Genomic DNA, 11,355 nt, shown 5'->3' with positions numbered 1-11,355 from the left:
ACTCATAATCAATATTATCAATATTAAGAAACATATACATTGTGTAAATAATATAAAAAATACCAAAAAAATAAAAAATATATATAAAAAAAAAACAAAGTCAAGTTTAAGTGATTTATACCTATTTTGAAGCTTGAAAATATCTTCTAATCCTCGACAAACGTTCAAAATCGTTCAAAAAAAAAAAAAAAAATCAACCTTTAAACACACATAACAAAACCCATTAAACCACTCTAACATTCTCTTCTTTTTTGCCCTAATACTTTAAAATGAATGAATTTTATGAACATATACATAATTTAAAGCAATAATAGTGGAAGAAAATAAAAAAATAAAAAGACACATAAAAGGTGGAAATGACACTTACCGTGGCTGAGGAAGAAGGCTTCGCACAGGAGCGAAAATGAGAAATGAGGGGTCTGTGTGGGTCAAGGACAAGGGGAAGGGTTATATGGACCTTTTCTCAGCGATTTTTTCAAAAAAAAAACCACAAAGAAAAATAGTCTTATGATATTTAAGACATTTTCTCTATTTATTTAAGGTTGAAAAAATAGCATGGAGAAATCCTATATTTGTAGTACTAATTTTTTTAATCAATTACCTTGTCTATTGTATATATTTGCATAGAGTTGTATTTTGGATTTCCCAATTTCCATTGAATAATATATCCTTTAACACAATATATACTTGTCTAATAATAAAACAAAAATAGATCTTCACAATTATATACATATAACATAAAATAATTACAAAAATTACCTACAAAATTTTATTTACAAAAATTCCTTGCCACATCAAAAAATATCGGATTCTAAAAATAATATACCTAAATTGGAAACATTTCAGAAATCTCGGATTTGTTGTTTTTCTGGGTTTTCAAAAGAAACCTTTTGGTTACTTAAAATGATGATAAGTTACAAACTGGTTACTTTTTCGTAAAAAAGTTTATTTTTAGACCATATTATTTCATATACATTTGGGTTACCTCCAAAAATTATTTGTTGAAACTTTTTTTATCTTAAAATATCGATTAGTCAATTTTATGTTATATTATGGTGTCTTATTATTTAAGATATTTTTTAGGTTATACTTTTATGTTACTTTTTAAATACAACACATAAATTGTTTATTACAATTATTGAAGACATCTTTCCATTTTTTTTATAACAAAGCTAAGAAGAAACTTAATAGTAACTTAAAACTTACTTTTCAAACACAACACAAAAACAACTCATCCCCATCATCTTTTCAGCGACGTCAAGAAATCCCCAATATCCAATGTGGTCGGTGATTGCCAGAAAAGACGGTCAAAATTTCTTCGGTGCTATCTTTGACCGGCCTATGTAGTGGCTTCCGGCAACAGATGACAGCGAAACTTTAGTCGAAGCTTCATTGGCAGCTGCTCCTCCTAATGGTTTGGCGCGTGTATGGAATGGATGCTCCGGTGGTTGGCGAGATCTCAGAACAAGAGAGAGAATGTATTAAGTTACATTAAGTTTAAAAACGGTATAAAAAAACTTAAATATGTAATTAAAAAAAGTAGGAGTAAAATTGAAAATTAAATGCAAAAACCAATACTAAATGTAATTTTTCCAAAAAAATAATAATAATAAATTGATAATAGAAGCAAAACTAGTTAAAAAAAGTTGTGAATGTGCATATAATTTTTTTGAGTTTTGATGGCAAAATTTGTTTTGAGTTAGTACAAGTAATGTTCTATTTCTATTTCAAGTACAAGTTGTACATTATTATTTGAATATGATATATGTATATATATATATAATTGTTTAATAATAATAATAATAATAATAATAGTATTCTTAATATATATATATATATACAAGAGAATTCTCCTATAGGAGCTTCACTTTAAACTTTACCGGTAGAGTTTTCGGTGTTTACAACCTGTGAACAGTTTTCGGCGCAATTTTTTTTTATGACCATGTATATTGTAGCTATTTAGAGCATCTTCCAAATTTTCAAAAAATTCCGAATAGTTTACAGTACCGAAAACTAGGTTCAAATATGTTGTTGCACGCATGACTAATTTTTTTTATGCGCGTGGAAAATAACACGTTTGAACCTAGTTTTCGGTACTGTAAATTATTCGGAATTTTCTGAAAAATTTCCAAGATGCTCTAAATAGCTACAATATACACGGTCATAAAAAAAGTCGCACCGAAAATTATTCACAAGTCGAGAAATACTGAGAATCCTACTAGTGTGGGACTTTTATATATATATATATATAGTCAATCCAGCCGTTTATGTAGAGACAGTATTGAACTATACTATACATATAATATATAATGCTGTCAAGTCTTAATCACATCGATCCAAGTATCCAACCAATGATAATAACATAAATTGACGTTCTCTTAATAAAAATTTGATGTTGTCGTTTATCGACTCTAATCCGCCGAAACTCTTCGAGTTAGATTGCTAGTTTTGTATTTTCATAAAGAGTGATGAATATTAGCTGGTCAACCTAACCAATTACATTTATAAATTCAGAATCTTATTGGGAATGGGACGTGTTCTATGATTTTGACTATTGCATGTCTTAAGCTAGTAGTCTATTTCATCTCATAATAAACACAACCACGACTTTAAACTCTTAATTAAATATTCTCAGATATGATTCTATGGCTGTGTCTAGTGTCTAATGTCTTCTTTCGCGGTTTATTATTCTACGATGACTGTACGCAGCTGTTTTTGCCATTAATTATTATTATTATTATTATTTGTAGGAATAATAACCATCTCTTCAAGGTATTATTTATCATTGGTTTTTTTTTTTTTTTATCAAGAAAGCAAGATTTTATTAATCACAAACCAGTACAACCTCACAAAACCCAAAATGACCCAAACTCAGCTACATTACATGAAACACATTTTCCTCAAATAAAAAAGCTCAATACTTTTCAAATTCTTATGACAAAAACAACTAAATCTATACATGATATCTTTTTTTACCATATCAACTACAGTATTGACACTAAGCGAGTAATTATGGACAAAACAAGTGTTTCTATTATGCAAAATATAATACACTGAAGCTGAAAAAACAGCAGCCACCATAGAGGCCCGAACCCCCTTCCTCATATCTTCAATCCACTTGGTCCAGCCATAGAAATTTAGAGGCCATTTACAGCCTATCCAATCTTGAAATTGAAGAAATACCTGCTGGGAGAAACAGCAGTCAAAAAACAAATGACCATGGCTCTCTTCAACTTGTTCACAGACCGAGCAAAGGGTAGTTTCAAGAAGCATAAACACTCGATGTAAATGATCCCGAGTTAACAGCTTAGTATTAACAGCTTGCCAAGTGATAAACCGATGTTTGGGCACACTCATTCTACTCCACACAAAATGACGGTACTTGACAGGGACTTGGTGTATAAAACTTGCATATAACAACCCAATTTTAAACCTCCCTTGACTGCCTACTTTATCAATATCCTCTTGAGTAAAAATGCCACGCAAATGACAGATTTTTCGCCAGTACCAACTGGTATCTGCCTTAAGTTGGTAGAGCCAGAAGTTTTGTCCCTTTAAATACACAGAGTGTATCCATTTCACCCACAAAGACTTCTGCTGATGACTAATAGCCCAGATGTATTTACCTAGCATTGCCTTGTTCCACTTAGTACCTTCACCAAAACCCAATTCTCCAAAAGATTTAGGCAAACAAACAGTAGACCAGGAAGTGAGATGAAAATTACTTCTGGTACCATTATTACCCCAAAGAAACCACATACAAAGTTTGTTTACTTCTTTGATTATACTTTGAGGCAATAAGAAAATATTCATCCAATAATTTCGCAGCCCCAAAAGAACAGAGGATATGAGCTAAATTCTACCTGCATATGATAAATGTCTACTGGTCCAAGTATGAAGCCTAAGCTTAATTTTTTTAAGAATTTCGCCACAGTCTGCCTCTTTCTACTTTGTAGGTCTCATAGGAATCCCAAGATATTTGAGAGGGAAGGTGCCCTCTGCAAGTTGTAAAAGCTGTTGTAACTGAACCTTGTCTTGAGCTGAAATACCACCAAAAAATACTTGAGACTTACTGAGATTGGCCTTCATTCCAGTACTGTTGCAAAAGTCATCAAATACCTGTTTAATAATCTGAACAGAGCCTCAGTTAGCTTTGAAAAAAATCACTAAATCATCAGCAAAACATAAGTTGATGATCTTGAGACTTTTACAAATAGGGTGAAATCGAAAATCAAGTTGCAAAGCTCCTAGTTGAAGTAGCCTTGAGAGATATTTCATAACTAATACAAATAGTAATGGAGAGATCGGGTCTCCTTGACGAAGCCCCTTAACTCCCTGAAACCCCCCATGCAGTCTACCATTCATCATAAGAACATATGAAGTACCTCTGAGACAAACCATCACCCAATTAATAAACCTGGTAGGAAATCACAAGCAGATTAATAACCTCTCCAAAAAAACCCCAGTCAACTGTATCGTAGGCCTTACTAAGAGCTATCTTCATAGCACATCTTGGGGAAGTATTCCTTCTATTGTAATTCTTAATCAAATCCTGAAAAATTAGAATATTATGAGCTAGTGATCTCCCTCTAATAAAGGCACCCTGATTGGGATTAATTAGAGTGGGTAAAACTTCTGAAAGCCTACTGCAAAGCATTTTAGAAATGCATTTATAAAGAGTATTGCAGCAAGCTATGGGTCTATAATCTATCGCCCTGCTAGGGATTTCAATTTTTGGGACTAAAGCCAGCACTGTTTTATTGAGCTCAGCAAGTATCTTCCCAGAAGAGAAAAAATCCAGCACTGCCGCTGATATATCATCTCCAATTTGCTTCCACATAGCTTTGTAAAATTCTGAATTGTAACCGTCCAAGCCTGGACTTTTTATACCCGGAATGCTAAACAAAGCTTTCTTGACATCAACTTTCGTAAACTTTCTAATTAATCCCAGCTGCATATCAATATCTAAGCAAGGCCCCAACTCAATGCAATCAGTATTATCCAAACTTGTAGTAGAACTGTGACTGCCCATATAGCTTCTGAAATGGTCTAGGAAGTGATGCACTACTACATTATAATCAGCAATAATGTCCCCTTGGTCATTCATAAAAGAAACAATACGATTCTCCTCCCTTCTTTTTTTGATGCAAGCATGAAAATACGAGTTATTTTCATCACCCTTCTGAAGCCATGTAACCTTGCTGCGCTGAATCAAATAACTTCTGTATCGAGCATAATGTTCTTTATAGCCAATCGCAGCTCTTTTTTCAGCCTTCTGAGCAGTAGCATCTGAAGGAGAATCTTGAGCTTTTGATAAAGCCAACTGATAGACTCCCTTAGCAAGATGATAACCTTGTTCAATATCTTCAATTTTCTTCCTATTAAAAACTTTCAAGACATGTTTCAGCCTTAGCAGTTTCTTAGTCACTCCCAATAAGCCCCCTGCTGTCATAGGCTTATGCCAACTGTCCATAACTATCTCTTTAAACCTGCTGTGAGCAATCCAGCAATTAAAGAATCGAAAAGGTTTTATGCCCAGATTCCCATTCTTAAGAGTCCTAATGAGAAAAAAACAATGATCTGAATGCACTTCCCACTGAAGCTCTGCAATAGAATTCAATTCGGCAAGGTGTCTATCCAATCTTCATTGATAAAAACATGATCAATTTTTGAATAAACTCTATCTCCTCCCTCCTGTTTATTAGACCAGGTAAAATTAGATCCAATACACTTGAGAGAAGCCAGCTGAGAACAAGCTAGCCAAGCAGTAGAGTCAAGAATCTCATTAGCACTAATCATCTTCCCTCCCAATCTGCCATCAAAATTAAAAACAACATTGAAATATCCCACAACCAACCAAGGCTTGTTCGAAATATGAATAGAAGATAAACCCCTCCACATATCCAACCTCTCAACCAAAGAGTTAAAACCATAAACAAAGGTGATAACTATTTCCAGCTGTAAGCTAGAAAATCTAACCAAACAGTGTATAAATTGCTGGTGTTCCAACAATACCTGAACCTTGACAAAAGACTTCCTCCAAAGAACCAGTAATATGCCCTCTGTAACCGTACTGCTATAGTGATCCCAGCCAAAGAACACTTTATTCATCATATCATTAGCCTTATCCTTCTTTAATTTATTCTCTAATAAAGCACAAATACCCACTTTATTCATCTTTAAGAGACTCAGAATAGCATGTTGTTTGTCTCTCTTATTCATACCCCTTACATTCCAACTAAGAACATTTGAGCAATCCATCAGATTTTGAGCCAATTAAGTACCCATTTTTCTCCCTTGCTTCATGTTCTTGAAGAACCTTGAACACATTCTGTTTGCTGTCCAAATTTGTGCTCACAGTCTTGCCTCTACTCTTAGAGTTCCCAACTTTCTTAGGGACTTCCCAGTTCTCTTTATTAGCCTGAGTACGTGATATAAGATGGACCTGTGAACTACCCTGAGTTTCAGCAGCCTCTCGAATATCTATCCCAGATTCATTTTGCTTTGCTTCCACTACTTTAGTAGCCACATTAACACCAAATGTTTCTCCTATATTGGCCTTGGCATCTGCAACAACGGGAACAGAACTGGCAAGTTCCTATTCTGTCTTGCTCTTTGTAACCCAAACCTTAGTGTCAGTTTTCTTACAATCAGCTACATTATGACCAAAGCCCTTACAATTCTTGCATTTTATGGGGAGCCATTCATATTCAGCAAACTGTTCTTGAATCTGTCCACGCTCATTGACAAAATGTATGATAAATGGAGGGTCATTAGTAATCTCCATTTCAACAAGAACTCTAGCAAACCTAATCACATACCTATCCTTTATAAACTTGTCCACCATAATAGGTTTTCCAATTGTACTAACCAAGGAACTTAGACATTTTTTCCCCCAATATTGCAGACCTAAATTAGGCAGTCGGATCCACAGAGGTACAGAGCGGACTAACCTGATAGTGTCTAGATCTTGAGTCCAAGGTCGCACAATAACTGGCTGTTATATTATTTCATATAATATAATATTAGATTAAATAATGTGACAAAATGTGATTTGTCACACCTTGTTACATATTATTGAGAGTCACAAAATTGGACACATGTGTGTCCAAATGTGACATATGTTGGAGTTACAAAATCAGTTACAAATTTGTAACTCCCAAATATTACCTAATAATGTGTATATTATATGTTACACATTTGAGATTGGATTTCATAAATCCATATGAGAAATGGCTGATAGAGATGTGATTTTAACTCCCAAATTGTGTATGGAAGTTACAAAATCAAGTGGGAATAAATTGGAACGTTTTGGAAAAAACTGAAAAAATTTGTTGCTGAACTTGACTGAGCGCCGCGGCGCCTGGAACAGGCGCCGCGACCTTTGTGGCTGACAGCTTCATACAATTTCGGTTTTTATCCAATTTTGAACGATTCCAACAGCCAAGTAACTCCCAAATCTTTATTTTAATTCCATAAAACACTCAATTAATCATTGGTAACAGCCATGGGGGTTGGTGGAATTTGAAATTCAAAGGGTGTCTCTAAACTCTATAAATAGGAGCCTAATGCTCACTTGTAAGATACACCATTTTTCATCCACAAAACACTTGGCTGAAAAATACACCAAAAGGCTTGATAATTCCATAGAGCTATTTCCTAGAGAGATCCCTTAGTGCTTAGAGAATAGGGGGAAATAAGCTTTTGGACAAAGGTCTTGAACCTTGTTCAAGTTGGTGATCCCCACTTCTCTACACTTTGGTTGTGTGAGAGTTTGTGTTTTCATTCTTCTTGTTCTTCTTATTTACTTGTATTATTATAGTATTGAGTTTGTAATCTTCTTCTTCTACATCTTTTTATTTACTTGTATTTTGAGCAATTGAGTTGTAATACTTATTTAATCAATATTATCTTGTCCATTGTATTTTGCATAGAGTTGTATTTGGTTTTTCCATAATTCCATTGAGGCAATAATACATATTTTCCTAACACTGGCTTCTTGTCGAACTGCGCAATGCCATTCTCCAAAACAAAATCTCTAGTAGCCCCATCATTGAACTTGACAATGGTAAGTCCCATATGCATCCTCACAACCCGTTCAATATCCAGGTGACCCCAAATTCGTTTTACAAAGCCTTCAAACACAGCAAATGGGGGATTGGCTCCCAATACCATACATATCACAGCTGAGTTCCAATTTTGAGCCTGTTTTGCAACCTCAGCCAAATCGATTTGAGCTACTTTCTTTCCATTTTTCATAATTGGCTCCTCATAATGAAGCTTAGTCGCCTCATTGATAAGAAGCTTATCTCTAAGATTCACCCAATGAGATTGAGCAGAAGCTTGAAAATTATCTTTCTCAGCAAGCGTAGCCGTATTCATATCCATCTCTTCGTCCACCAGGTGAAGTGGATCACCATCTCGAACCGGGCTCAACGAATTCATCTGCTGCTTACCTTCAGTAGAAAGCGAAGGTAGATCTTCCTCTGACTGTAGATTATGTCAATTCTTCAAAGAGGATTCTAGCAATGGCGTGGATTTAATGGCCTCCTCATTCCTTGATCTTGATGCAGGCTTTCAAGTAACCGTCTTCTTCTTCATCATGGAGAGAAGAAAGGATCCTTCACACGCCTTTTCCTTGTTTTTTTTTCATTGATTTTTTTAATAATGGTAAAATTAACATTTTTTTTGTGTGTTAGTTGTGCTTCGATGTTTACATTTTTTTTATTCTTGTGTTTTAACACTATTTCTCCCTATTATTAAACTATCGAATTTTTGGTCAGTAACACAACAATCACTAATTTTATATAGAATTCAGTTATATACTATAAACTCTATAACTTATAGTAATTTAGTGATAATTAACTTAGAAAATTATTTTAATGAAAAAAGGAAAAAAGTATTGTGTGAACATGATCAAAGTATATATAGTTTGTCGATTATAACACACATTTTAATTATATTCGTTTGATAAAATCTCAATTTTTAAAAAAAATTAAGAAAATTTATCATAGATATTTTACGTTTGCAAAATCTATATAATTATCATTGTTAGAGAGTATATATAGCTAGCTTAATATATAACTGACTTATAATACCATAAAAAATATTTTACTGAAAGAAAATATCTTTTAAAATATGTCATCATGGGATCATTTTACTCATTAATGTCAATAAGTACGTACAATTTTATGAATCTGAACATGGTATTGAAGTCAAAAGACTATTCACTCTAAAATAATAATAATAACATGTCACAAGAGTCATTACAAATCTAGTTGAAGATTAGTATTTTATTTTTTTTAAAAACACAACCATCTTGAGGGAACACATACATAAGAGTGTCATACATAGACAATTTAACATACTTATAAGGATCATGGATATCTTTACATGGTATTTGAGTTTAATAACTATAATGAGCATCATTTGATCAAAAACAATATAAATAACAAGAAAAAATAAAGTACCTATAATTAATATGGTGCACAATCCATACTCGAAATGAGCCACACCATCCTCAATGACATACAATGTTGTCTCACATAAAAAAGATACGTGGAGATACACAAGAACCTTATCAATATTTTTATACGGTATCGGAGCTCAATAGCTCAAACAAGCATATAGTTCAAAATAATAGTAAATTTAAAAGAGTTGCTACATATTCGATTCAAGATTGGTATGGTAATATTATTAGGTAACATAAAAGAATCTCACATCGAATGTAAGAATACTAATATGTATATTTATAAAATCACTAACTACTCCACTTATTATACTATAAAAGGAAAGAACTTAAATCGCTAACGGTGATAAAAATTCTTATACTCAAGAAATGATTATTGAATAAAATTAATGGACAAGATATATATTTTAGACTAATTATATATGTAGATATTTGTACATTTTTTTATCATTATATATGTAATTTCCTACTAATTTATATATTCCATTTATCATCATTCATTGATGAATATAATAAAAAGGAGTATATGCTTTTTAACAAAATAATAATATTAAATATTTTTGTTATTATTAAATCAACCAAGTATTTATTAGATTAACTAGGTATATATACCTTCAAGTAAATATTAATAATTAAATAAATAAATGTAAATTATAACACACAAAAAAAACCTATATAAATTAATTGTTGGGAATAGTGCCCTTAAAACAATTGTAGTTGACAAATGTTTTAAATGAAATAAATAATTGAATTGAATTATTATATAAATAGATTATGCCCGATATTATGTTGACAATATTAAGTAAATATCATAAAATCTCAAAGTTTATCTATGTGGTCTTGATCTCATATTGGTATGAGAGGATCGAGATTAAGATAATAAACTTGAAACAATTCGCAGTAAAATAAAATTATGGAATCTTTAGATTAATTACTGCTAGTACAGTTCGCTAGTATTATGAATACAAGTGACCTAGATCCAAGTCACTAGTGTAGTAGAACATTTTAGTGAATGTATTTTCTATATAGTGATATATAGAACTTGACCAGATGTGATTTGTTAATACTTGATTAAGCACCGTTACGTAGTATTAATCAAACACATCAAACGATGATCATATACACGATGATCTTAATCCAGAGGTTACTATGAACTCCTATATATGACATCTGATCATTTGATTCATGCGTTAAGGTTTGTTAGAATAATCAGGCAAAGAACAATTGTTTTGGGGACTCAATGATATATATGGCCAGGGACATAGTTTAACAGATATGGAATCTATACTTTCTTATAGATTGAATAATGGTTCCCTATTGGGTTGACTTTTGGAATTGAAAAGGTTATGAGCGCTCATGTCGCAAACTTGTTGTGACACAACCTTCACAAGTAAAGTCAATGATACACTAGGAACTAGATATAGTTAAAAGGGTAAAACTATAATTTTATTTCCTTTTAATTATGAACCATTAATAGAGGATTAACATTATATATAATGATTATATCAATGGATATTTTATTCTTTAGTAAAGTACTTTGTAAATATATGTTTATAATTATCAAGAGTTAAATCTCATATTTATAGTGGAGTAATCATGAGATTAATAAATATGATTATTAAATCAAAGAGCTTTAATTAATGATCTAATATTTATTGGAGTTTGATATTATAGGTCCATAGGACCTCATGGTGGCTCTATCAACACTATATCAAGGTAAGAGATATAATGGTAAAACTGTAATTTAGAAATTTGAAAAGAATTTTGTTCTTAAGGTCAAATATATAATTATATAATAAATGAGGTTAAATAATTAATTTTTAATTAATTATTAAGTTTTTTAAAATATATTTATTTATTTAAATATAGAATTTCGAAACATATAT

The 11,355-nt window shown here is 32.2% G+C and overlaps 1 protein-coding gene across 1 annotated transcript; it reads right to left on the bottom strand.

Moving 5' to 3' along the window:
- Nucleotides 1-3,945: 3,945 nt before the first annotated feature.
- Nucleotides 3,946-8,601, bottom strand: LOC133832094 (uncharacterized). The gene is made up of 8 exons (XM_062262478.1): nucleotides 8,587-8,601; nucleotides 7,978-8,490; nucleotides 6,649-6,997; nucleotides 6,285-6,567; nucleotides 5,909-6,238; nucleotides 5,732-5,812; nucleotides 4,418-5,642; nucleotides 3,946-4,119 (listed from the first exon to the last, which is right to left on the bottom strand). The coding sequence occupies exons 1-8, from the start codon at nucleotides 8,599-8,601 to the stop codon at nucleotides 3,946-3,948; spliced, it is 2,970 nt and encodes a 989-aa protein (XP_062118462.1).
- Nucleotides 8,602-11,355: the final 2,754 nt, after the last annotated feature.

This window comes from Humulus lupulus, chromosome 4, assembly GCF_963169125.1.
Source record: "Humulus lupulus chromosome 4, drHumLupu1.1, whole genome shotgun sequence".
Lineage (NCBI taxonomy): Eukaryota > Viridiplantae > Streptophyta > Magnoliopsida > Rosales > Cannabaceae > Humulus > Humulus lupulus.
Note: the sequence above shows the minus strand (reverse complement) of the source record. Positions and strands in the feature narration are given on the sequence as shown.